This window comes from Pyxicephalus adspersus, chromosome 11 (assembly GCF_032062135.1).
Source record: "Pyxicephalus adspersus chromosome 11, UCB_Pads_2.0, whole genome shotgun sequence".
In the NCBI taxonomy this organism is placed as follows: domain Eukaryota; kingdom Metazoa; phylum Chordata; class Amphibia; order Anura; family Pyxicephalidae; genus Pyxicephalus; species Pyxicephalus adspersus.
The window spans coordinates 3,725,326-3,752,704 of record NC_092868.1 but is presented as its reverse complement, the minus strand read 5'-3'; the positions used below and the strand labels follow the sequence as shown (position 1 = coordinate 3,752,704).

General features: G+C 38.6%; 2 protein-coding genes across 3 annotated transcripts; both read left to right on the top strand.

Annotated features, from left to right (window-relative positions):
* Window positions 1-322: 322 nt before the first annotated feature.
* LOC140340412 (chymotrypsin-C-like) lies at window positions 323-9,664 on the top strand. Of its 2 annotated transcripts, XM_072425598.1 has the most exons (6): window positions 323-2,231; window positions 2,655-2,761; window positions 3,273-3,373; window positions 3,999-4,123; window positions 6,226-6,371; window positions 8,176-9,664. In XM_072425598.1, exons 4-6 carry the CDS (start codon window positions 4,096-4,098, stop codon window positions 8,341-8,343), a joined length of 342 nt encoding a protein of 113 aa, XP_072281699.1. In that variant the 5' UTR covers window positions 323-2,231; window positions 2,655-2,761; window positions 3,273-3,373; window positions 3,999-4,095; the 3' UTR covers window positions 8,344-9,664. The 2 variants fall into 2 exon arrangements, 1 of the variants encoding a protein (XP_072281699.1); XR_011922644.1 differs by lacking the exon at window positions 2,655-2,761.
* Window positions 9,665-11,249: 1,585 nt separating this feature from the next.
* Window positions 11,250-25,664, top strand: LOC140341202 (transmembrane protease serine 9-like). Its single transcript, XM_072426763.1, has 16 exons — window positions 11,250-11,769; window positions 12,402-12,490; window positions 13,483-13,583; window positions 14,178-14,303; window positions 14,653-14,789; window positions 14,934-15,079; window positions 15,459-15,646; window positions 15,935-15,993; window positions 19,362-19,445; window positions 20,291-20,379; window positions 20,874-20,971; window positions 21,599-21,727; window positions 22,258-22,394; window positions 22,565-22,710; window positions 23,263-23,415; window positions 25,565-25,664. Exons 1-16 carry the CDS (start codon window positions 11,730-11,732, stop codon window positions 25,580-25,582), a joined length of 1,740 nt encoding a protein of 579 aa, XP_072282864.1. The 5' UTR covers window positions 11,250-11,729; the 3' UTR covers window positions 25,583-25,664.
* The last annotated feature ends 1,715 nt before the right edge of the window (window positions 25,665-27,379 follow it).

Genomic DNA, 27,379 nt, shown 5'->3' with positions numbered 1-27,379 from the left:
TACAATGTGGGACTATTGGGAAAAGACTGCAGGTATACAGAAGAAGAACCTGTGGGAGCAAGGGAGTATAACAGGTTATCTTTTTAGTATAAACAGAGAAAGACAACAACATTTGTATTTAATCACTGTCAACAAATTAATATTGAAAAATGCATGGCACGGCAATTAACCACCTAAGCGTTACACTGAGGTCTAGATTTCTGTACCAAAAGTGATCCACTGTTTTTCATGAAATTTTTTTTTAAATTGTAGACCTGTAACTTACAGAAATATGTCCGAACAAGGGTTCTAGTAGATAATATGAATATAAAAAATGTTAACCATCCTTGCAGTTTTTTTTTGCCCGAGCGAAGGTCGGGCTTAACTGCAAGGAGGTTAAAAGCACAGAGAAGCCATGCCTACACTCTCAAATGCGTCTCTGGCTGCACTGACACCAAACCAGCAACCTGCTTTACATCTTTTAACCACACCAAGTTAAAAACCTCTACATCTTCTTTGGTAAGTTTGCTTTTAACTGACTCCAAACTGTACTCTTTATTTATTTAGATATTTTTTTTAGTACCTTTTCCATTTACTGGTAATTTTTGACCTAACATGATTTATCAATTTCTTAATTAGTGTAAAGTGCAGTTTGAATTGCCTCACTGATCTCTTTATTAGACTCATTTTCCGCCATCTTGAATGTAAGTATTTCACCCCTTTATGTGCATTTGTTTACACTGTTAAATAAATTGGTAAAACTTCTATACCAATATTCATTATTTATAAATTGATATAATTATGAATTAATTTTGCAAACCACATCTAAAATCAGTTATTACTTACTCAATTCATGTTATATATAGATGATTTTATTTTTAAAGTGAATATGTCCACAAAAAACTCAGTAAAGCTTCCAAATGGTATTAGATTTCAAACTATGGATGAATAGAATTAATATTGCTAATTATCATTATTATTTGTTATTTCTATACTCAATAGAAGATCCTATAAAAATATATGTTGTTCCATGATTGTATACAAACCCCTTTTTAGATACACGTTGAATTGTTTTTGTAATATTAATTTGTTGACAATGTTTAAAATCGAAATTTTATGTGTTGTCCTAGTTAGTTTATACTATATAAAGACCATACAGCTTTCTCAACAACAAACCCCTGAAGGCGAAACGCGTTGGAAGATACATGACCTTAACAGGTCTCATGTTGTGTACTTACTATTCACTGTATGGTGCTAGAAAAGTAATGCCAATAGGATGAGTATCCCAACCTTGTGATTGTAACAAGAGTTGGGATATGCTGAAAACATCTGTATTTCATAATTACATATGGATCTTTAATGCACAAATACACAAAATTTTCTTTCTTTCTCCTAGTAGTTATTCTTTGGTCTATTACAATTTTACTAGAGGTGGCTCAAACTATTCGCTTAGGTTGGAAAGAACCAACCTTCACTGAAATTATAAACATATTCTGATCATTTTTCCATACTGTACTATTCTCCTCGGTGTAAAAAATACCTTTGGTGTACCAATACTCTGTTGTAATAAAGATTTAGACTGGGATATTTATTGACCTGCGAATATCTTGGAATTCATGCACCTCATTACAATCTTATCTTTACAATTAATAATGACCCATTGGTTAAAAAAACAATTTTTAGCTAAGTTATTACACATATCGCAATGTTCAAGTTCGTGGTGCGAACTTTGTCTCGGATACGGTAAGTCATGAGACATATGGCGTCCCCCATTGTGGTCACTGGGCCTGGTTTACTAAAGCTCTCCAAGACTAGAGAAGATAACCTAGGTGATCTATCCAACTGCAATGGATTTCATAAAAAATCTTTTGATATTAGCTGGCAAATGTTTTTAATCCTGGACCGTATTTATTCCAGATTTGCTGGATCACCCAGGTTGTTGCATGATAGTCTATCTTCTCCAGTTTTGTTGTGTCAATTTTAAATGCAGGTATAATCCCAATACCACCTGCCAGGTAATTGATGACCAACCAATAAATGGATCACATACTTTTATTATTTCCTGCCACCATAGGTATGGATAATTAAAGATGTCAGGTCTCAGGGAATTTTGTTCTTGTTACACCTATATTACAATTAATGTATTTCTGGGTCTTTTCATAGCCTACAGCTACGGAGTGCCAGCTGTACAGCCGATCACCTCCAGGGTAGTTGGTGGCATTGATGCAAGAGAACACAGCTGGCCATGGCAGGTATGTTATGTGTATGTGAATCCTAACATTGAATTTACTGTATCTTCTTTGCTACCATTAGGTTACTATGTTTAGTGTTTTCTTATATCAATTTTACCTATGCTGACTTATCGGTGGAGTTGTGCCTGACTTCTATGTGAGTTATAAAACACCGTTCACCCTGTGCTATTAAGAAGTAGTCTTGTTCTAAGGTGACAATGCTGCTCCTCCACACATAAGATATGGAAAGTCAGTGTTGTCACCCTAGGAGAGGTAGGACATTACTAAGTTTCAGGTAGGTGAGGTTCTGTCCTATACAACAAATGTAAAAAAATAAATAAATAAGACAAACAAATATAAAATGTCTCTAGGGTGCTCTATTTATAAATTCTATGAAATCTGCTGGTGGTGAATTTCATGATCCTATTTTTTTGTTTTTTACAGGTCTCCTATTAAACCAATAACTTGTTCTGCCGCCTAGTGGCCAATCGTCAAAAGTGCACAGCTATCACAATAGGAAGATGGAAAGAAACTAATTTGCGAATTGAAAAGTGAATCATTTATAAATAGTGTCCTATGTCTATGTAACATATGTTTTTTAAGAAATCTTGTTGTCTGTTTTTTTTTTTTTTTTTTTTTTTTTTTTAAGATGTTCTTCAAAATAACACACGTTCAGTTATTTATGCTGAAAATGATCTTTGATCATTTCCAGCAACAAAGCAGTGATAAATGACCGTCTCTCCAATATCATATCATTTATTATTGGTCGCTCATCCATCCATCAGGACAGATCCATGAACGACGTTGGAGAACTGCTGTCAGATTCTCACCTGCGACAAGCCCGACCATCTCGGATGTAAATCATCTGACGTGTTTACATAGCATAGCAAAGACGAATACAAAATGTTCTTGTTTGTGTTATGTTTTAGCTAAAGCCCCGAAAAGCACTGGTTTTATAAATGCTTTGTCATTAAAATTTACTTTGTGTCTGGCCTTCCACATTACAGTTGTATTTAGACAATATTTGCTGATCCCAATTTACATCCTTTTTGTCTCCCTCAGACCTCCTTGCAGTACCATGGAACCAGTGGAGCATGGGGACACAACTATGGTGGCATCCCGATCTCTGAATCCTGGATCCCGACTGCCGCTCACGGTATCAGGTGACTATAAGACACAAAATTAAAAATATTGGTCATTAAAAATCATGTGATCTTTTTTATTTATTTTTATATAATATACAGTATTTGCTGCATCAGTTATGGTTTCTATTACAAAATTATAACTGCAATACAATTGTTTTTGTTGATACAAAATAGCAAACTTTTTTTAGTTTTGGAGGAATGTGGAGGAGTTAGAAAAAGCTCTGTCAGATTTTATTGCTCTCTGTGCGCATTGTCAGAACTCTGGATGTAATGCAAACTCTTCCAGTGGGGACACCTGTTGCAGTGACAGCTATAAAGTAGTATGGTGAGGAGTTCCCAGTATACATGAACTCATACCCTGAAAGCATCCAAACTTCTTTACTGGTTGGGAAGGCAAGTTAAATCCAAGGCATTTTGGTTTGGGGTTATGTGCTCAGGGCAAAGTCTTGTAATTGGGATTAGACATAGGCGTGTAGATACACACTTTAACATTAGCATAGTGTTCTCTGATGTTTTTTCTCATCAACATAACATTCATACACAATGAAATATATCAGGAACGATAATGAGAGTCCTAGACTGAGGTACCATTGCACAAAATCACCTCCAAAACACTCATGCAATTTCTCTTTTATTTATTCAGCTTTTCAAGAACACACAGAGTTTATCTGGCAAACACAGCCTGAAGATTGCAAATAAGCTTGAGTCTGTCGCCATTGCTCCTGAGAAGATGATTGTTCATGAAGAATGGAACTCTTCGTCCACCCTGTGAGTATGACATTACTTCAGATTGTGTAATCTGCAATGGGTTGTATTTAGGAAATGACAGTCTGGTCATTGATATTCTCTCCACATCAATACCCCCTGTAAAACTTACACTTCCTTACTCCTCCAACCCCCTTCGTCCCTGCAATCCTCATATGTCACCCTAAAAATACCCCCCCCGCCCATTAACCTTTACATTAACCCTCCTTTTAAACCTAATACTAACCCTCCCTGTAATCCTAACATCTCTATAATCCCCACCATGACCCTCCCCATAAACCTGACATTTACCCTCCCTGTTAACCATGGTCATACTGTAAAATACCCATTCATGAGTCCTCCTTTGGGAAGCCTACACCTGACTGTAGTGCTTTCTAGGGCCTGATGATTGCCGTAATACTATTTGGTTTGCAGCATATGCTTTAATCATTCCATAGCTGCTTTGGGTTCAGTAAGTGTTAGTGATGTGATGTAACCAGGATTTTATATGTTTTTTCAGTAATTACATTGCTTTGATCAACCTGCCCCAGCCTGTTGAGCACAGTGACACCATTCAGTCCGCCTGCCCATTAATGGCACCATCTTGGCCAACAATGCTCCCTTCTTCATGACTGGATGGGGCCGTCTGCACAGTGAGCCATCTCTATACCTATAAATGGGAAATTTAATTTATAACCATGATCATCCACCAGAAACTCCCCATATGTGAAGGCAACACAAAGTGCCTGTTGGTATCCTCATTTAAGTGTAATTTTGGATGGTATGAATGAGTATGTATTCTAGTTACAGGATTATATAGGCACCAACAAGGGGTTTTCTCTATCACATACAAACCATAATCAATGAACAAAAATGTTACAAACTTTATTCACAATAATCAATAAAAAACACTTTTTAAATAAAAAAAAACTTGATAAATGCTGTTTTATAAATTCCACCACACTTTTTTGTTCAAATTTTTTTACCACAAACAGAATTTAAAAAAGTTCACATATGTTATTTAATACCAGACCCTTGCTGTTTTACTTCTAAACAACCATGTAATATACAAATATTGAAGCAGTGATATCATAAAGCTGATAATGCATTTTGCAGATTAATGTCTGCTTCATTAGATTATACTGCTCAATATATTTGATTAAATACAGCAAAGAAAGAATCAATTTTGTTGAGATCATTGAGTCCAGGAACCCAAAAGTAATTTCACAGGGAGTATGTGGTATCCAACTTTGGGCAAAGAAGGGCAGCATTCATCCCAAATCACAGGAAAAAAGATAAAAGAGAGAGGAGAAGAAGGGGAAAGAGCGGATTTTGTTAATGATGAAGCAGTTACCCTTAGCCAGGTCTAAAAAGCATTTGCAATTAAGTCTATAATACAAAAAGTGCCACTTTCCTAAATACAAATATTCGAAAAAGCAACAAGAATAATTAGGACTTTTGAGGCACATGGTCTGGATAAATGTACCATTTAGTTTACAAACAATAGAAAAAATATATACTTTATTACATAATCAGCATTACATATTAAGTTAAAACCATACATATATTTAAATCTGCAAATTGCTCATTGCGAAAAATAATGACATACAAAGTTCATACTTCATTTCAATGAACTTCAACACGTTTCACAGCAGTCCACTTCTTCATTTCTTCTTTTTAACAATTTATTCCGGGGCTCCAAAATTTGCTCCCTTGAAAAACATAGAGAAAGAAAGATAATAGAATCTCCACTCGGCCGAGCATAACTAAAGCTGATCTGGGGGATAATTCTAACCCCTCATTCCACACCATCTAAAACCCATATTTACCCACCTTAAGATGCCGTTATGTGATGCTGCAGTCCCAATCTTTCTTCAAATTTTTACCTACAGGTCCTTCTTGCAGTGTCCACATTAATCCCTTGGCTTAGACTCTTCCTATTGGCTCCTAAACATTAAGGTCCTTTATTGAATGTACATTATTGTGTGACATGCTACATGCTGGCTTTCCAGCAGTGAGGTGAATGGAAGAGATTATAGGCTGGCATTTGGTTGAACTTGCCAGTCACCGGTCAGGGGTCCTTGCAGTCTAGCTGGTCACTCATGTTAATGTGCTTTTCATTTCAGCTAACAGACTCATTGCTGATATCCTTCAGCAGGCTCTCGTTCCAGTGGTGAACTATGAAACCTGCTCCCGATCTGACTGGTGGGGCTCCAAGGTCAGAAACAACATGGTCTGTGCTGGCGGTGATGGCCTTGTTTCTGGATGCAATGTAAGTCACAGTCTGGGTGCTCTGTAGGTAGATACTTGTTGTGCACAAAATCTAGAAACTGTTCCCCAAACAAATTCAGGTTTATGTGATGTTCACCCCTGAGAGGGGAAAAGCATTAGTCAAATAATTACAGACTGCATTCGCTGCATCTTTTTCATTCAGTATTTTAGCCATTAATTTATCTTTTATCAACCCCAAATAAACCTTCCAGTAAAAGTTTTGTATATATTCTAACTATTATATGTTGTATATATTGACTTTTTAATCACTGGCATGGTACCAATGTATTGTAAGGCCAATGTGACTGCTATCTTCAGGGTGCAAAGTCATCACAGAGTAACTACAGACCGGTAAGTTTAATGTCCAAAAGAACTAAATGGAGTAGTTTCTGTTAGAAAATATTATAATAAGTGATAGTCAGCATTGCTTCAAGAAAACTGTAGTTCTCAAACAAATTTACTCTCTTTTTAAGTAAAGGAAGTAAGTAAACAGGTAGACAGTGGAGTTAGAAGTTGATAAAGTGTACTTGCACTTTGTTAAAGCATTTGACACTGTACCCCACAGCCGGTAATATGCAAGTTAGGGTCAATAGGTTTGGAAAAGCCAATCTGTAAATCGATAGATAACTGGCTTAAAGACCACATCCAGAGAGTTGTAATTAGGGATTCATACTCAGAATGGTCTAAGGTTATTAGTGGTGTACCCCAGGGTTCACTGTTGGGACCATTACTGTGTAGCATCTTCATAAATGATATAGAGTTTGGGAATAAAATTACCATTTCTGTGTTTGCAGATGAGACCAAACCATGTAATGGAATTAAGTCCATACAGGATGTCTATAATCTACAAGCAAACCTGGATGTACTGTTTGATTGGGCAGCCAAGTGGCAAATTACATTTATTATAGATAAATGTAAAGTTATAAACCTGGGGGCTAACAACATGCAAGCTTCATACTCTGTAGGGGGAATACATTTGGGGATCAGTAATGGAGGATCTTGGGGTTCTGGTAGATCATAGACTTAATAACAGCATTCAATGCCAAGACATAATCCTGCCCCTGTACAAAGCATTGGTCACACCACATCTGGAATATGCAGTCCAGTTTTGGGCACCAGTTCACAAAAAGGAAATTGTGGAATTGGAGAGAGTGCAGAGAAGGGCAACTAAATTAATAAATGGAATGGAGGAGCTCAGCTATGAGGAGAGATTATCTGAACTGAGTCTATTCTCCCTTGGGAAGAGACGTATAAGAGGGGGATATGATCACCCTGTATAAATATATAAATGGTCCATATAGAGAACTCTCTTCCCCATTATTCACTTTGAGATCATTACAAAGCACAAGGGGGCGCTCTTTGCGCCTGGAGGAAAAGAAGTTTAATCTCTGGATAGGGAAGGGATTCTTCACTGTAAGGGCTGTGGAAATGTGGAAAGCTTTAGATTATTTTAAGAAAAAGCTGGATGATATCTAGAAGCACATAATCTTACTGGGTATTAAGAATTTAAAGTAAAGATAACAGGGACTTTTGATCCAGGAAACATCCGATTGTCTCAGGAAACCAGGAAGAATTTTTATTCCCCTGTTGAAGCAAATTGTACCAGGGTTTTTTTTGCCTTTCTCTGGACCAATAGGGTTTTAAATCTGGGATATGTTTTTTTTTCCTAGTGGTTGAACTTGATGAACTTATGTCTTTTTTTTAACCTGACTAACTCTGTATTGTGATAGTTCAGTTTCAGTGAGGTCTCTAGTGTAATCCAGCTATGTCTGTTCTAAATCTCTGCATGTATGATTTCATGGCAGGGTGATTCCGAGGGTCTCCTGAACTGTCAGGCCGCCAGTGAATCCTGGGTGGTAACGAGCTACGAGAAGAAGTCCTGCTTACAAGCAAAGGAAATGTACAGAGACAGATGCTGCAAGAGCTTTAGTGAGACAGATTTACACTTTTTAAATTTTTCTCTTCAATGCTAAATTTCTCACTATGCCACCTAGGCCGGGACCTAGGAGCACATTGGCAACAGATGCTTTCCAGGCAGCCTTGCATTTATTCTGGTTCTGTGTTTAATATAATTTGTATCTATAATATGACATATCACTTTTCTTGCATAAAACCATCAACAATTAAAAAAAGGCTTAGATTTCCATCTATAGACTTGGACCATACCAAAGTCACAACACCCTTTATATGCTCTCTGTTATCTATGCAAGACTTTGACGTTATGATTAGTGTTGTAGGCTGAATTGAGTTCCAATCTAACAATGCAGCCAATCAGATCTAATTTGTCTGGGTTCACATTACAGATTTATCATTTTTGGTTGGCCACTGCGGACTGTCTCTATTATTATTTTAACCTTTTTTTTTATAGCGCTGACATATTACGCAGTACTTACAAAGTCCATAGTCTCCTAATGGGGAGATTTGCTCCAGTTGTTTGTGGCCATTGTCAACAAGATTCAATGAGAGGACAAATACGTTACAAAAATTAAAAAGAGAAACGGAGAATCACCATTCACAATCTAATGTCCCTACCTCAGTCCTATGTCATTAATACAGTCTAGGGTCAACTTTGGGGGAAGCCAACTAACTGCATGTTTTTGGAACATGGGAGGAATGTGGGTACCCGGAGGAAACCCACGCAAACACTGGGTGAACCTGCACTTCTGATCAAGGAGTGCACACCGAGTGCATCTGTCAAGGGGTCACATAATTGGGCAAGACAGTTTCAAAAACATTATCAGTCTGTTCTGCCACAGAAGGAGGAAGGAGGGTGTCCTGCTCGTCTAGGCTTCAGGGATGTGGCTTTTGAGACTAGCATTATAGGCACTTTCTGTGGTAGTCTGGGCGGTAGAGCAACCACAAAGGTCGCTAAGGCAGGCCAAGTGACTCAAAAAGCTTTGAAGGCTGTGAAGCATTATGTGCAGCAGGAGAGGTCTGCAATGGCTGCTTCTTTACTTCTATAGTAACAGGTTTCCATTAAACTTAACACTTTTTAATTTTAGATATATATTTTATATATATATATATATATATATATATATATCATTATTCATTTTTTTTCTTTTTTTATCCGTCACCTTTAATTCTGCTTTCTCATTTACCCCTCATATTCAAAGCATTTCCAGGTGTCACTTTCACCTAACCACCTACCCACCCCATACACAGCCTTCCCACCACTCTTCATTGGCTTCCATTTCACCGGAGAATCAAATTCATGTTCCTGTGATTTGCCTTCAAATCCCTCCACAGTTCTTGTCCCACTTACTTTCCTGACCTCGTAAAAAAATACCCCCTAACCGCTCTCTTCGCTCCTCCAATGACCTACTACTGACTTCCTCACTTATAACCTCATCACATGCACATCTCCAAGAGTTTGGAGATGCCTCGACTCTGGAATGGTCTTCCTCATCCTATTCGCCTTGCTCCTACTTTCTGCTCATTTAAAAGCGCCATCAAAACCCAACGCTTCAACCTCACCTACCTGTCTTCTTCTGTCTCTTAAATCCTCACTACTTCCCACCATTCCATATCCCCATCCTATTGTGTGATACTTTCCCCACCTCCTAGATTGTAAGCTCTTCAGGGCAGGATCCTCTCCTATTCCTGTGTTGCTGTCAGTGTAGATATCGGAATTTTACAAATTATCAGTCTGTTACAGTCCCACAGAAGAGCTTAGTCTGGAAGAAAGCAAAAAAGGACTGAAAAGCCGATCAGTTGATTTGTAGTTCTCTTGCGCTAACCAGGATACACTGATAGAAGGAAAGAACAGCCCATCATAGAGACACGCTGATTAGCTGTAGGTTTGCAGGAGACTAAACCTGTGAGTGTTACTGAACTGCAGCAAAGAAAATTCAGGTCTTCTTTCTTGACAAATCCTTTGGCAGGCTTTAAAAATCTCAGGACTGAACAGACAGAAATACAGATCTGCCAGTTTATAAAACAACTTACATATTTGTATATCATGCCCAATGTCTGAGGTCCCACTGTGTACAGGATGACTTGTGTTTGTAGATATGACTGAGTCTCAGATTAACCAGCTTATAACTACAGAAATGTAAGATGAATGTCACGATTTGCAAAACTAAACACTGTGATGAAAGAAGTTTCCCTTGGCAATGGGTATTGATGTAATCCAATGTGAGAACAGAGGCACCTGCTCCAAAAAACATTGACACTTGTTACTGTAGCCTTGACACCCTGCAAAGCCTTTTCCTCAGCCAGGAAAAACATGCAGCTATTTTGTGAGTTTGTGAGTAAACAAGCACCCAGTAAGTACCTATAGCTCTTTATGAAAATGCATTTTATCCTGAGTCAAACTACAGAAAGAGGGGTAATCTGTCTATTGACTGCCTATATATAGGGCATTTTGACCACCTCAGTGGGGGATTCCTAAAATTAATATTATTATTCAAGAGGTTTTATATAGCGCCAATATATTATGCAGTGCTGTACATTAAAATAAGGGATGCAAATGACAAATACAAACAATGACACAGGAGGAGAATAAGACCCTGGCCATATGAGCTTACAATCTAGGAGGTGGGGGAAGTATCACACAATGGAAGGGGGGATATGGATTTGTGGGAAGTCGTGAGGGTTTAGGGGACAGAAGAAGACGGGTAGGTGAGTTTGAAGCGTTTGGTTTTAAAAGCTCTTTTAAATGAGCAGAAAGTAGGACCAAGCCGAATAGGACGAGGAAGACCATTCCAGAGAGTCAGGGCAGCTCTAGAAAAGTCTTGGAGCCTTGCATGTGATGAGGTTATGAGTGAGGAAGTCATTAGTAGGTCATTGGAGGAGTGAAGAGAGCCGCTAGGGGAGTATTTTTTTGTCAGGTTAGTAAGGTAAGTGGGACAAGAACTGCAGAGGGATTTAAAGGCAAAGCACAGGAGCAATGACCACCAGTGTAGCAGCATTTTGCTCACCAATGTGAGGAGGGTATTCTTTCCAATGACCACCAAGGTTGCATTATTTCCTGAAAGTTATCTCAAAGGTTCTTCTGGGGTAAAAATCTATACAATTATAAATAAAAAAACTGCAGTTCCAATCTATCTACCTTGCTGTGCAAATTACTTTGGTGTAAAAAAAAAAGCTTCTTTGGTGCACCAGTCCTCCGGTGTAATGAAAATGTAGACTGGGACATTGACCTCTGTGAATATCTCAGAATTCATGCACCTGCTTACAATCTTATCTTTACCATAAATAATGACCTCTTGCTTGAAAAAAAAAACAATTTTAAGCCAAAAAACTTGGACTGTTCCTATTGGTTGCCAATATTGTAGCTCCTGTAGGTGGCCACAGAAGATCGGCTAGTTGGTGTATATAAGGCGATAGACAAGTCCGAGTTATTCCACACGTCACAATGTTCAAGTTTGTGGTGCTCGCAATTTGTCTCGGCTACGGTAAGTCAGAAACTTTTTTGAAAGCTGTTATAGAATACTAACACACTAGTAGCCATTTTTGTAAATAACAATGAATTGGAGCTGTCAAATGCTGATCCTGTATCCTTGGAGTGGGATTACCATTAGATGAGACATATAGAGCCCCCCATGATTTCATCTTTTCGTGGGTTCCAGAGAATGGAACAAACTCTTTCCATTGTGGTCACTGGGCCTGATTTACTAAAGCTCACCAAGTCTGGAGAAGAAAAAGCTATCATGGGAGAACCTAGTTGATCTAGCAAACCTGGAATGGATGTCTTAAAATTAATTTGCTATCAGCTGGCAATTGTTTTCATGCCTGGACCAGATCTATTCCAAATTTGCTGGATCGCCCAGGTTGTTCCATGATAGTCTATCTTTCCCAGTTTTTGGAGAACTTTAATAAATCAGGCCCCATGTGTTAATTTTAAATCCACATGTAACCCCAATACCACCTGCCAGGTAACAATTGATGACCCACCAAAAAATCAATCACATGGTTTTATTATCACCTGCCACCACAGGCATGGTTAAAAAAAGATGTCAGGTCTCAGGGAATTTCGTTTTTGATACAGTTATATTGCAATTAATGTATTTCTGGGGTTTTTTTATAGCCTACAGCTGCGGCGTGCCAGCTGTACAGCCCATTACCTCCAGGGTAGTTGGTGGCATTGATGTGAGAGAACACAGCTGGCCATGGCAGGTATGTTATGTGTATGTGAATCCAAACAGTGGACTTACTGTATCTTCTTCACTCCCATTAGGTTACTATGTTTTCTTATATCGGGTATAACTATGCTGACTTATCAGTAGCATTGTTCCCAATCCTGTGCTATTCAGAAGTAATTCTGTTCTATGGTGACAATGCTGCTCCTCCACACATAAGGTATGGTAAGTGAGTGTTGTCACCCTAGAAAAAGTAGGGTATCACTGGCATGATTACTAGGTAAAAATAAAAGGAACAAATGTCTGAAAAGAAATATATGTAGTCACCACATCTAAGAAATAAGTTGTAATATATTGCATTACATTTGGATATGTTTATTTCCCTAGTGGTTGAACTTGATGGACTTTTTTCAACCTGACCTAAAATGTAACTATGTAATTGCATTATTATTACATTACAAACCAACCTAACTGGATACAAGTTTATTCCAATGACAGACCACTTAGACCCCCTACATGTTTAAGGGGGGTGAGGCTGTGTCCTGTACATCAGATCTAAAAAAAAAAATAACAGGCAAAAAATATGTCTCCGTGAAAAATAGAGAATCCTGGTCTTGTTTTTTATTGTTGTTTAAGATAACACGTTCAATTATTGATGCTGGAAATTATCTAACCTGAATGTTTCCAGCAACAAGAGTGACAGATGAAAGATCGAGCGCTGTACACATACACTCATAGATCTGTCCTGAAATTGGGAGACTTCTGTACACGTCAGTACACCTACACGTCTGTACATGTCAGACGAGCCAGTTCATATCGGGTGGGATCTGACGTGTGTACATAGCTTAACAGAGACATATACAAAATGGTTTGTTATGTTTTAGTCTTGATGAAGAGTGTGGCGCCAAAACACCCAAAAGCACTTTATATACTTTTTTTATATATATATAAAATAATGGACTCCAACATCACAGTTGTATTTAGACAATATTTTCTGATCCAAATTTAAATCTTCTTTATCCCCCTCAGATCTCCCTGCAGTACCAGGGAACCAGTGGAGCCTGGGGACACACCTGTGGTGGCACCCTGATCTCTGACACCTGGGTCCTGACTGCCGCTCACTGTATCAGGTGACTATAAGACACAGAACCAAAAATATTGGTCATTAAAAATCATATGATCCTTTTTTATTTATATACGGTAATATACAGTATTTGCTGCATGAGTTATAGTTTGTATAACAAAATTTTAACTTCAATACAATTGTATCAATATCCAACTTTTTTTTAGTTTTGGAGGAAAGTGCAGGAGTTAGAAGTCCTTTTTTTTTTTATTTGCTCTCTGAAAATCTACCAGTGGGGATACCTGTTGCAGTGACAGGTTTGTCAGAACACATAGTAGTATGGTGAGGATTTCCTAGTATACATAACCTTATATCTAGAAAGCATCTGAACCTCTTTATTGGTTGGGGAAGTTAAGTAAATACAAGGCTTTTTGATTTGGGGTGATTTGGATTTGCTTCAGTGCTCAGGATAAAGTCTTGTAATTGGGATGTAGATACACACTTTAACATTGGCATAGTGGTCTCTAATGTCTGTTTTTATCAACCTAACATTCATACACAATAAAATATATCAGAAAAGATAGTGAGAGTCCCAGACTGAGGTACCATTGCACAGAATCACCTCCAAACCACTCATCAAATTCTATTTTGTTTTATTCAGCTCTTCAAGAGTCTACAGAGTTTATTTGGGCAAACACAGCCTGCAGACTGCAGATGAGCCCGGGTCTGTTGCCATTGCTCCTGAGAAGATCATTGTTCATGAAAAATGGAACTCTTTCTTCATCCTGTGAGTATGACATTACTTTGGACAGTGTATTCTGCGATGGGTTGTATTAAGAATTGACATAACCCTTTATGTAACCTTAAAAATAACAGCCCCCTCCCCCACCATACACACACTGTAACCTTTACACTAACGTCCCTTTAAACCTAACACTAACCCTCCCTGTAATACTAACATGCCTGTAATCCCCAGGGAGCAACGGACCACCAAAATCTTCTCACTGACCACCAATGCTTTAATCATTCCATAGCTGCTTTGGGTTCAGTGAGTGTTATAAACATGTTCAATCCACAATATTGATATAATATAAGGTATAAGGTATTGATATAAGGATTTTATATGTTTTTTTTAGTAATGACATCGCTTTGATCAAGCTTTCCCAGCCTGTTGAGGTCAGTGACACCATTCAGCCCGCCTGTCTGCCCGCTGATGGCGCCATCTTGGCCAACAATGCTCCCTGCTTCGTGACCGGATGGGGCCGTCTGTACAGTAAGTCATCTCAATATCTATAAATAGAAGTTACAGTTTATAAACATTATCATCCATCAGAAGTTCCCACTATGTGAAGGCAGTAACTTACAACTTACCTTGGGGTCTAACTGGTCACTCATGTTAATGTGCTTTTCATTTCAGCTAACGGACCCATTGCTGATAACCTTCAGCAGGCTCTCCTTCCAGTGGTGGACTACGAAACCTGCTCCAAATCTGACTGGTGGGGCTTCCAGGTCAGAAACACCATGGTCTGCGCTGGCGGTGATGGCATTGTTTCTGGATGCAATGTAAGTCATGGTCTGGGTGCTCTAAAAGTAGTTACTTGTTGTATAGAAAACCTAGAAACTGATCCCAAAACAGATTCAGGTTTATGGGGTGTGCACCCCAAAGGGGGGAAAAGCATGTTAAACCATCTTTAGTTGAATGATCTCCATTGTAGAGGAGAATTGCCCAGTCTGAATTCAGATTCCTCTGCTTTAGAGGTCACAGACTGCATTGGCTGCATATTTTTCAACCAGTATTTTAGTCATATATTTTTATCAACCCCACAAATATTAACTTTCCAGTATAGGTTTTGATTTGTAATAGCTTAGTGTCAGTGAGTTATCTAATGGAATCCAGTAATGTCTAAATGTCTAAATCACTGCATGTATGATTTCATGGCAGGGTGATTCCGGTGGTCCCCTGAACTGCCAGGCTGCCAGTGGATCCTGGGAGGTGCATGGTGTTGTCAGCTTTGGCTCCGGCGTCAGCTGCAACTACGAAAAGAAGCCAACCGTCTTCACCAGAGTCTCCGCCTACATCGACTGGATCAACGAGGTAAGCCAGACTGACAATGATAAGACACGGGCTGTGTACGAATGTAGACCTGAGCATATACTCATAAATGGAAGCCTATATAGAGGGCGTTAGGTATCTGTTCTGTTTACCAGCAAAGGAAATGTACAGAGACAGATGCTGCAAAAGCTTCAGCAAGATAGATTTACACTTTCTCCCTTCAGTGCTAAATTTCTCACTATGCCAGGACCTAGGAGCACATGTGTTTTACAGGCAACTGATGCTTTTCGGGGAACTTATATTTATGCTGATTCTATGGTTAATATAATATGTATCTATAATATGACATATCATTTTTCTTGCAGAAAATCATCAACAATTAAAAGAATTCTTGGATTTCTGCCCTCCTCCAACAGCCAAGACCGTAACAACCTTTATATGCTCTTTTTTTTATCTATGCAAGTCTTGGAATTTATGACCTAATAAAAAAGAGAGAATGAGCAAATAACTTTGGTGTCTCAATCATTTTCTGGCTTCTTTTGGTGCAGTTGTGTTGTAGGCTGAATTAAGAAGTGCAATCTAACAATGCAGCCAATCAGATCTCACTTCAGCAAAATCTTATCTGATTTGCCATTGTGTGTTGCCTCTGTTGGGGAGATGGGGTGAATCCCCTTGTAAGAAAACTTACAAGGGGATTCACTATTCCCTACTATATCCAAAATGAAAAAAAATGCTTTGCTTTAGATTTACTTTTAGTATATATACTGCACTCAGCAGTCATCTAGGCATTGCTGTTATCAGTTCACTCCACCTTGCTTTTTCCATAATCCTGAAAACACAAGAAACTGACAAAAATTATTTCAAATAAAAGGGAAATTTCTTCTTAGGGGCTTTGTTTATAACACATGGAATCAGACATTCCTTCACACATTCCATTGTGAGAATCTTGCAGGTCCATGTTTTTCAATGACATTAATTTCTTCAAATGAGGGAATGTTTAAGGGAATGTCAGATCCCCTGTTTTATAAGTAGAGCCTATAGTTGTCATCAGAACAGGTCTCCCCCATTGGAGGATTTCCTCTAACCCCAGATTCCACTTATGGCTGCAAAGTTTAGAATTTCTTCTTACTTTCTGTCTTCCGGATAAAAAAAATTTGAATCTCCCCAGAAGAACATACGCAATAAAATAAAAACAGATTCTGTTCCCTGCTCCATCGTACCTTTCAAAATAAAGTTTTCCCTTTAGGTAAGAAGAGGGAGCTTAGTGGCGTTACAGTGTTCCCTGGACATGGCTGAATCGATGGGTTTCACTTGCCCAGAATTGCTGTTTATAAAACAAGGAATCAGACATTCTCTCAAAGATTCCCCACGTAGGAATCTTACAGGTCTATGTGTTTCAATGGCAGTAACTGATTGGAGGGAATGTCCGATTCCCCACCTAAAAATAGTTAACTGATGCAATAATACTTCATTAATGCAGAATATAGATTTAAGTGATTTATTCAATCTTCTAATACAACTTTGTATATATTGGAGGTGTCTAATCTTTCTATAGACTTCCATTTGGTCCAATGTACCTATTTATTGCCCGACTTTAAAAATTATCAACATCCTATTGGCTCCCAGTATGACTTCAATAGATGCCAATAGCTTGGTTTATTGTTTCTTGTTATTAGTTTCTAAGTTATTAGTAAAAGAACAATTAAAAGAAAGATCTAAGGATTTGATGTTTTTTTAATATTCTAAAATTGACAATTACACACAAGGTAGCTATACCAATACTAACTAACAATTCGTCAACACCTGACAATCACACCCATAGGAGTTTGCTGGAAATTCCCTTTCAAAACCAGTCTGGTGGGGCAGGCAGGTCAAGACCCCCATGGTCTGAGCTTGCAGCTTCACAACGAGTTCAAGCTTGTGGAATTCACATATTCTTGCTCACCAAGGACTTCCATTACAATCAGGGGAGGACTAACCTTTGGCCTGGGTGAAAAACAGCCAATTACTGCTTTCATGTTGGGGCAGATGTCAAGTGTGGCATTGTGCCACCATGACTGATGAGCAGGGTGAAAGGTGGGTGTTCCTAATGAACGTGGTTTATAGTGAGACACCATTCCACATCGTCCAGCCTTGGCATGAGTCAAATTACATAAAAAAAGGTTCAAAAGGAAATTGGTGCTAGAAAATTTCTACTGCTGGGTGTTAGGGCCATGGGTCTGTTTTGGGAGCAGGAACAGTATAATGCCCACCACCAGGGCTTTATTTTTCACTAGTACCGTGGTCCAAGGTTCCATAGCCACTAGCGGCATTTGTATTGCCCCTGTCAAAGTAACAGGTACCACAGATACCCCATGAGCACAGCACAACATCTCAAGCCTCATTCATTGCCTATGCTGCAGTTAGCACATCTAAGACTCTAGGTGGTACCAGAGCACATAGCAGGGTGCAGTCAGTAGCCCGGGTGGCTTCCTTATTGTGCAGCTGTCAATGCAACCACAATTAGTAGGGGGGTTACAAAATCAAGCCGAGTATGTCAAACATCTATATTGCTGGTGTCTGGAGATCTGTCTAAACCTTTTTGTTTATGTGCATTTCGAATATCTAAGGGCTAGTTAACATGGAAAGTTTTTCAGAGATCACAGGGCTGTAATGCTTATCACCTGGGAATCTTCCTCTACTCCTTGTTCTTTATCATTAAAACAAGTAAATTCATTTTACTATAGAGCAATGGCGGTGGTTGACAAGTTTTAATGGTAAATCTTTGGTTTCCAGATGCACCTTGCAGTTGTCTATTCTGCATTCTGTCTGACTAATGGCTTGTGAACTGCTATGAACAATAGCCAGCACGGTTGTAGGCGGCTGAGGCTACTTGTGGTTGCGAAGCCATAACAGCACTAGTTTACTCTATGGGCTTGTTACCCCTGGTGCATTGCAGTTATTACCTATATTTCCACTTGCTCCATTATTTGCACACTTCTATTCTTTTAGTAAAGTTATTGTTTAAGTCATTTATTTGTGATATCCTAATGTGAAACAGCTCCCATGAGGTGTGCATCAGTATCAAAGGCTGGGGTTAGAAAAAAGGGGGGAGCTATTTGGCCTAGGGGAGAAAAAAAGTAGAAATCCGACCCCGCCCCAGCATGTGTCACTGACTGATAGTCCCATTCTAGGCAACGTCAGACTGATGACAGGTGTCTTCCCAGGGTCACCAGCCCAATATATTTTATTATAACCTGCAAATCCCCAACCCAGCTCTCACCCTTTTGCAATTCAGTATTCAGATGTGGCCTGGATGTCACACAAAACATTTAGGTGGATGCAATAAAAAACAAAGTCTGCTGAGAAACTTAGCAAACTATATTGGCTTTGGCATTTGGTAGAAACTCAGCTGGTGCCATATTGACCTGTTTTTGATCTGTTGAAGTCATTGAACACTTTTTTAGCCCCTAGGCTGTGAATGAACAGTGAATGGAGAAACATCACAATGATGAGCTAACAATGACCTTTTAAATTGTCTCCTTGTGATGATTTTCTCTCTCCTAGTTTGAACTCTGCTATCCCGGGACTGCAGGAGGCAAATACCAGGTCACATCCACCTGGCGTTCAGCATTCAAAAGACCGCCAATCTTCATTTTATAAACTAATCCTCACATGACAAGTTATTTTTGCTCAAGGTCTCCTAATCTCCTAATTTGTAAATAGTATTCTGAGAAAAGGACCAGCTACGGTGTTCAGTTGTGAGTTATGGGAAGACTTATCGCTGTGCAAATAAAAGGTAATGACGATAAGACCCCTCCATAAATACGACTCTTACCCAGCCAGCGCAATACACAATGATTGTCTTCCTAGGATTGGCGCTGCTGGTTGCCGGAGGTAAGTGATAATGGAGGACATCGCTGAGTATATTGCAGAATATAATTGCTCAGAAATTGTTTTGTAGATAATCCTAGTGTTATTAGTATTCATGTTCAGTGGGGACACATGCACTGTTCAGGCTCACCATACAGGTTATGCTACCCATGCACTATTGTGAAATATATTTATTTAATATTTGTGAATGATTGAAAATGGCTAATCGATTGCAAATAAATTAAAAAAACAGCATTTATTCATCTATAGTAATCACAATCGGGAAAGGGTTGTTTTGCAATCCATTAGTTATATTCAATCATTGCGATATAGATAGGGACAGATTTGTACTTCTTTCTCCCCTAAGCCCCCTTCCATCCCAACTGCCTTGAATATTCTCAGTTCAAACTGGTGGGGAGGTTGTGGTTGCAGTTACCACTTCCTCATGCCAGGGAACTGCTACTATGGGAGAGACGCTACATGAAGCTTCTCCTGATTGGAGCTCCGTAGAGAATGAATAGGGGCAGCAGTGAACGGTTCAGTATAGCAGACAGCCATCCGCTGTAATGTGCCAATGATGGTTCTTTAAGAATCAGTGCTATGGTGCAAGTGACTGAGCCAGGAGCCTGGCAGGATTGCAAAGGCGAGGTAATGAGAGAGAAATAGATAAGAGAGAGAAAGAAAGAAACTTAAAGAGAATGAGAGAGGAAGACAGAAAGAGAGATAGAAAGGCAGCCTGACCGTCCTTGACCCTTTCAATCACAAAGGCTCCCCATCACATCTGGGTATTACCTAGGGCAGTCTACATGCAAATATCTAACAAGAATAAATAACTCAAATCCCCATCAGTTTTATTTTTTGTCTTCCAGCTTCCGGCTGTGGTGTAGCCACTTACCCACCCGCTGTAACAAGGGTGGTGAATGGAGAGGAGGTGGTACCACACAGCTGGCCATGGCAGGTAAGTTGCTGTATTCATCTTGGACTATCTAATACAGATTTTTATTTAGTTTTGGATATAGTGGTTGGGACCTGGTTGGGGTTTTACCCCTGACTGTGCCCCTAGGGTAAATTCACCTTCTCTGTCTTGGTGACAACATCATGGGAATATCCAACATTCAGAGTTGCCATTGGACAGGAAGAGAAGGCAAATCCCTAATGGGGACCCTTACTACAGTGACAACTGTCTGGGTTTCCCTCACTTTGGAGATTTTCACCACCTGTTGTGCTTATAGGTCAGGAAGTAAAGGGGAATTCCACCAGTGGGACACAGATGGGTAGTAACCCTTCCCTATTCTATTAAGAATGAACAAAATGGGTTTTGATATATTTTAACTCAATCAGAATTTCCTCGTTGTAATATTATCTATGGAGATGGAATGATTAATTCTCTTAATTTCAAGAATGATAATAATAAATGATCATGTGATCACCTATTCTTTTTCTACCACCTAGGTGTCACTGCAGTACATCTATAACGGATATTGGTACCACACATGTGGCGGAAGTCTCCTTAATGGAAACTGGGTACTTACTGCAGCTCACTGCATCAGGTAGGTGGATGATTTATTAGTATCAAATACATGTTGTTATTCTGCTTGCCCAATTATTATTATATTAGACACAAAATATCCATACCCAATATATGAACGTTCTGTACAACCAGATTCTAATAATCATAGATAACTTTAAGCCCAACCCTGGGCTTATATATATATTTTATATTAGGGTGCCAGCAGCAAATCTCTGGACTCTTTGGAGCTGTCCCCCATAGTACTTCTTCCCCAGCACAAGTCTTCAGGGCTGAATAAAGGTCATTGCATGCACATGCCAGTAACTGGTGTGGTCAGATTCTCATACGAATGAATATTTAGATCTTATTGGACATAAGCTGTTCTATACAGACTGGTAATAGGTGAATATAATAGGAACTACTAGATTGTAAGCTCTTCGGGGCAGGGTCCTCTACTCCTGTATCACTGTCTGTACTAGTCTGTCATTTGCAATTCCTACATAATGTACAGCGCTGCGTAATATGTTGGCGCTATATAAATCCTGTTTATTAATAATAATAATAATAACTCTGCAGTTACAAAGCAATTCAAATATTGTATGCTATGTGATCAGAGATCTGTGCAATCAATACCACAAATATTCAACCTGTCCGTGTTTCCCTCCAGCTCTTCCAATACCTACAGAGTGATGTTGGGAAAACACAACTTCCGCGAGCTGGAAGACGGTCAAAAAACCATCAGCGTTGTCAAACTTATCAACCACTCAAAATGGAACCCCAACAGACTTTCAGCTGGGTAGGTTACAGATGAAATATACCGGTAATATAATATATATAATAAAGTCTTTTCTACATGGGTTAAAACTTAAAACTATTTTTATTTGTTCTGTTTTACATATTTTTAACTAAAAATCGCTGCTTATGTTTTAGTGAGGATTTTAATTAAACATTTACATCGGTAAGTTTTAGGGAATAATAATGGGCACTTCCTACTAGCCTTGTATTCCAGAAATAATAAATATTGTTCTAAAGGTATAAATATATCAAAATAATGAAAACATACACTTACCTCATGGGTTAAAACTAGAAACTATTTTTATTGTCCTGTTTTCACTGAAAACTGCTGTTTATGTTTTTATTTTTTTCAATTTATTATTCACATCATTGAGTTTTAGGGAATGGTAATGGGCACTTCCCACAAGCCTTGTATTCCAAAAATTTAGTTTGGAATAAAATATTAAATATTGTTCTAAAAGCATAAATACATTAAATGTGATTGCATGGAAAATCAAATTGCATTTACCTATTCTTTTGTTTCTTTATAAGTTATGACATCTCTTTGCTGAAGTTGGCTGAATCTGTACAATTCAGTGACACCATCCAGCCTGCATGTCTGCCCCCTGCTGGACAGATCCTAGCACACAACACCAGATGCTATGTCACTGGATGGGGCAACCTGCAAAGTAAGTCATTCTATTGCTTAAAGTGTATGAAATATACTTACTCTTTCTTATTCTCTGTTTGTCATTCTACACTCTCTAGATTTCTGATTGGCCTATGCATGACAAGAACATTTTATTGGGGTGCATCTTGTACAGGTCTAAATACTCATTCTGAACCTTTTTTCTTCTAGCTAATGGCCCCGCTCCAGACAGGCTCCAGCAAGGTCTTCTGCTGGTGGTGGATTATGCCACCTGCTCTCAGTCCGACTGGTGGGGAAGAGCTGTGCAGACCAATATGATTTGTGCTGGAGGAGATGGCATTGTTTCCAGCTGTTATGTATGTATTTATTCTTTGTACAGAATTTGTTAAACAATATTTTTGAAAGCATCTGAAAGAGCTATTTGCCTGCCAAGGAAATCATAATTCTAATATTCACAGACCTGATGACCTAAATTTTTTCTGCTGCAACTATGCTGTCTGGTCACTTTCCTGACCCCCTGGCTCTATCGGGGGAGGTTGCAGATTGCAGAAGAATGTACAAGCTATTGGCGTATTAGGAAGCATAAAGAACATGGAAAACTTTCAATGTGTTAGTGTAAAAGGAAGGACGCAGAAGGCAAAAAAGATTACAATACAATTTATTATGGGGGACCTGTGATATGTGAAAAGCATACCATTAAAAACAATTTTATCAAAGGAACTCTCCATAGATTCCTTTGAAAGTTAAGTAAATGTTATATTGGCTTTTCAAGGGTCAGCTAAAAGAAAAACATGCAGGCCCCTTCTTTTTGAAAATGATGTTAAGTCTCACTGCCAACTAAGCATTGTAATGCAGTTTGCATATTTACTCATGAAAAGCTTATAAGAACATGGACATTTATCTTGCAGGGTGACTCCGGAGGACCCCTAAACTGCCAGAATGCACAGGGTGCTTGGGAAGTCCATGGAGTTGTCAGTTTCGGATCTTCTCTTGGATGTAACTACTACAAGAAGCCCCCCGTCTTCACTCGTGTCTCTGACTTCAACAGCTGGATCAGCACGGTAAGTAGCTGAGTAATTGGGAGTAACAGTGAGTGGTTTGGAGCAAAGAATATTTCATAGGGGTATTGTCAACATTTCTGCATCAATGGAGGAAAAATGATGGTTCAGCATGGAATAAAAAGAGTGATCAAATGCACAGGAAAAACCAATTACATTTGTATTTGTGTTTTCCCTATTAGGTTCTATTTATCCTTTCAATTCAATGATTTTTGGTATTTCTTTGTTTCTGGCAAATGATTCCCATTGGATGAAAAGTGCTCAAAAATGGCTACAAATTGACAAGTTTATATCGAGCTTTGACGTGTCTAACCAAACTGTTCATTTTTTTGGACAGAAGGATAAGGACTTCGCTAAAAAAAATTTTAAGCATTCCGTAGCCACAATTTTAGTTTTATTATCTTCATTTCTTCATGTTGGAGTAAAAATTTTTTATTCCGGAAATAAAAGGATGTCAGCTTCTTGAAACATATACATAGATCACCAGAGTAAGAGGAGACAAACCCCGGAGTTCTGATTTATTGCAAGATTCACTCCATCTTTATACATAATATTAATTAGCAATAAGTGGATCATACATGTTTAATATCACATCATACAAATACATATTGCTTGGTGTCTCTATATCTCCTTTCTTTAGGCGATATCTAATCCTCATTACTTTCTGATTATTCCTGAAAATCTCTTCTGTACAATGTTACATAATCTCCTCACACATGTACTTTCTCTTCTAAACAAACTTTTATACTTACCCCCATGCCATGTCACCCTGGCTTAACCTATTTTATTATTTATTTATTTATCATAACTGGATACAGCCTAAAATATTATTTAACCTCCCTAGCGATTCATTCCTTTCCGGTTTTATATGTTTAAAAGCGGTACATTGTTTTTCATGAAAGTTTTTTTTACAGTATAATATAATAGTATGAGTATAATAAAGTTTGAAACAAATCATGTAAAAATAATACATTTAGAAAAATATATTTTTTTTATTTTTTTTTTATAATACATATTATACTTATACTAATATATATACTGTAAAATAAATGTTCTTGAAAACAATGTACTGCTTTTACACATCCAATCCATTATAAATCCAATGTATTGCTTTCAATACAGTTATTTTGTAATGAATGCAATACAAATGGATTTTTGAATTTCCCGCCCCGCCCCGCCCCGCCCTGCCCCGTCGGCAACATACACACGCACCGACGTCACCGAGAACTCCCCAGTGACTCATCGGATGCAGAAGCGGGCCAGAAGAACAGAGAAGAAGACGGAGATCACGGCGATGGATGACGCGGGACACCGGCAGATCAGGTAAGGCTCTATTTACTATTATCTTCCATAGGATTACCTACCCCGAGTGTGACTCGGGGTTACCTCTAGGGAGGTTAATGAGACATTATGTTTTTCTATTGTGAGTAAATTTCATGTGTTTGCTTTGCTGAAATATTCATGGACACTGCGTTTTATACTTTGACACACAAAAACCTCTACAAAATAAATGGAAGTTATAGCAAGCCAGAAATATTCTTCCTTTACAATTATAAGGCACGACTCTCAATATAGAAAATGGGATCTGGGCACTGCCATGGGGACCAATGGAGAAACAAACTTTTAAATATTTTTTTTGTCTTTTAAAGAACAACATTCATAATACACAGATATTTTACAGGCTTGGAGTTTGCCTTAAAACTGTATGCATTGTTTTTTAAATTTAAAAAAAATGGGATTCGCCTAAATTTCAAACATACCCTTTTCTGGGTTTACAGCCAGGGTGGCTAGGTAATTGGCAGTAATGGCTATAAGCCCCCCACCCCCCATACCATAACATGCCACATGACTGTTGAGGGCCAGCAGAAGCCCTGTCCCTCAAAAGTGGGACCCTTCCAATGTTGAGGGACAGTGACTCCCCCATACATCTGGCACCCGAAATGATATTGATATTTGTTGGAGGGGATTTATACCCCCAGATATCTGCCCTCTGCTTCCATAATCCATACCGCATAAGTGAGGATTTTTACCAGTTCTATAGCTTTCCTCCCACATTCTCTTGTGTCTATGGAATAGAAATCTGATTGTATGGATTATATATACATATAGCAATATTGAACTAATCATTCATTTGTCTCTTTTTTTATTTCAGACCATTGCATCTAATTAAGAGCAGAAGAAGAAATTCCTGGCATGAACTATGAACCATAAAATGCATATATTAATGTTTAATAAAGAGCTAGAAATCACCAGCTTATGTGTCCTGATTGTATGGTGATGATGGCATTTGTACCACGAGCAATGGAAGATCATGGACTAAGAAGCTTGCTGCACACATCTGGAGTTCCTTGTTAGATATGTGCTAACGTAGATCTAATTCCAATCTCTTGTATTTTGTGTAAACTTCCATCATCTTACATTTGCAACATTCTTTTAAGAATATCTGAAGGTTCCTGTGTGACAGTCTAAATAGATCTCAAATGCAGTATCTATATCTTTGCATGTGGATCCTTGGTATCGGTAGAGAATCACGGAATTCACGAATCTCTTTAGAGTTTTTGTAAGTTGAGGAGAAATAAAATAATTTATCTTGTTGCTTTAAGGAAATGACTTTTCAACGATCATCTAAAGCAGGGGTCCCCAACTATCGGTCGGTGGGCCACAGCCGTCTGACAAGTGGGCTGCGAGGGCAAAAAGACCAGCGGTGGTCCGCTGCTTTGGCCTGTGCGCCCCCCAGTGGGGTCCTATTCCTGACCCTGCTTGGGGGCGCACCGGCAAAGCCACGAATCGTGGCTCCCCTATGCATCGCAGGGGGCGGTGGGTGATTCGTATCTCTGGACAGGCTCGAACCTGTGATGGGAGAGTGGGCAGGAACTGGCACCATGATGTCACTATGGGGGAAATTTCTTCCCCTTGGAGTGACACACGGCTCCCCGCGCATGCGTGGTCTGCAATCCTTAGATTTAATGGTCCATGAGCTCCAAAAGGTTGGGAACCACCGACCTAAAGGTAAGCTGCCGAAGCCACCATCACTCAGCTATGAATTATTTCCCATTTGGATTACATTTCAATTTATTGTTTTAGTTTTGATCTCACAGTTAAATGATGTTTGGTATAAATCGAAATCATGAGTGACTGATGGGATTGTTTTTGGCAATTACTTCCAAATAGAATTGTCAAAAATGGCAAAAAATTGCCAAGTTTATAGCCAGCTTTGATGTGTCTAGCCAAACGGTTCCTTTTTTATTATTTTTTTTGGGGGGAGAGAAGGATATAAGAACTATAATATATGATATAAGAATATATATAGCTTTCCATATCCACATTATTAGTTTGTTCATCTTCATTTCTTCATGTTAGTGAAATGATTTATTCTGGAAATAGAATGTCAGCTGCTTGGAACAAATACACATAGATCACCAGAGTAAGAGAAGACAAAACCCAGGAGGGTCATTCACATGGCCGTTCTGATTTATTGCAAGATTCACTCCATCTTTATACTTAATATTAATTACCATTAGGTGGATCATACATTGTCCAATATCACATCATCCAAACACATATTGTTTGGTGTCTCCACACCTCCTTTCTACACAATCGGTTTACACAATCTCCTGTATTAGCTTTGTGCTCACTCTGTGTACTTTCTCTTCTAAACAAACTTATGTTTCCTCTCGGGTCAAGTTACCCTGCCATAACCTGTTTTACTATTTATTTATCATAACCGGTTACAGCCTAATTAAATTTAATTTCATGAGTCCTTATGTTTTTCTAATATGTCATTGCTTTGCTGAAACATTATGTACTTTAACACACAGAAACCTCTACAAAATATAGCAAACCAGAAATGTTCTTCCTTTAGGATTAATAGGCACAACTGTCATTATCAGAAATGGCATCTGGGCACTGCCATGGAGGACCAATACCGAAACAATTGTTTTAAAATATTTTTTAGTGGGAACAAAAT

Excerpts from the sequence above, each read along its gene's own strand:
- LOC140340412 (XM_072425598.1), top strand. The coding sequence starts at position 4,096 with ATGAAGAATGGAACTCTTCGTCCACCCT. Across the intron at positions 4,124-6,225 it reads TGGAACTCTTCGTCCACCCT|CTAACAGACTCATTGCTGAT; the intron begins GTGAGTATGACA and ends TTTTCATTTCAG. Across the intron at positions 6,372-8,175 it reads GCCTTGTTTCTGGATGCAAT|GGTGATTCCGAGGGTCTCCT; the intron begins GTAAGTCACAGT and ends ATTTCATGGCAG.
- LOC140341202 (XM_072426763.1), top strand. The coding sequence starts at position 11,730 with ATGTTCAAGTTTGTGGTGCTCGCAATTTGTCTCGGCTACG. Across the intron at positions 14,790-14,933 it reads CGGATGGGGCCGTCTGTACA|CTAACGGACCCATTGCTGAT; the intron begins GTAAGTCATCTC and ends TTTTCATTTCAG. Across the intron at positions 20,380-20,873 it reads CACACAGCTGGCCATGGCAG|GTGTCACTGCAGTACATCTA; the intron begins GTAAGTTGCTGT and ends TCTACCACCTAG.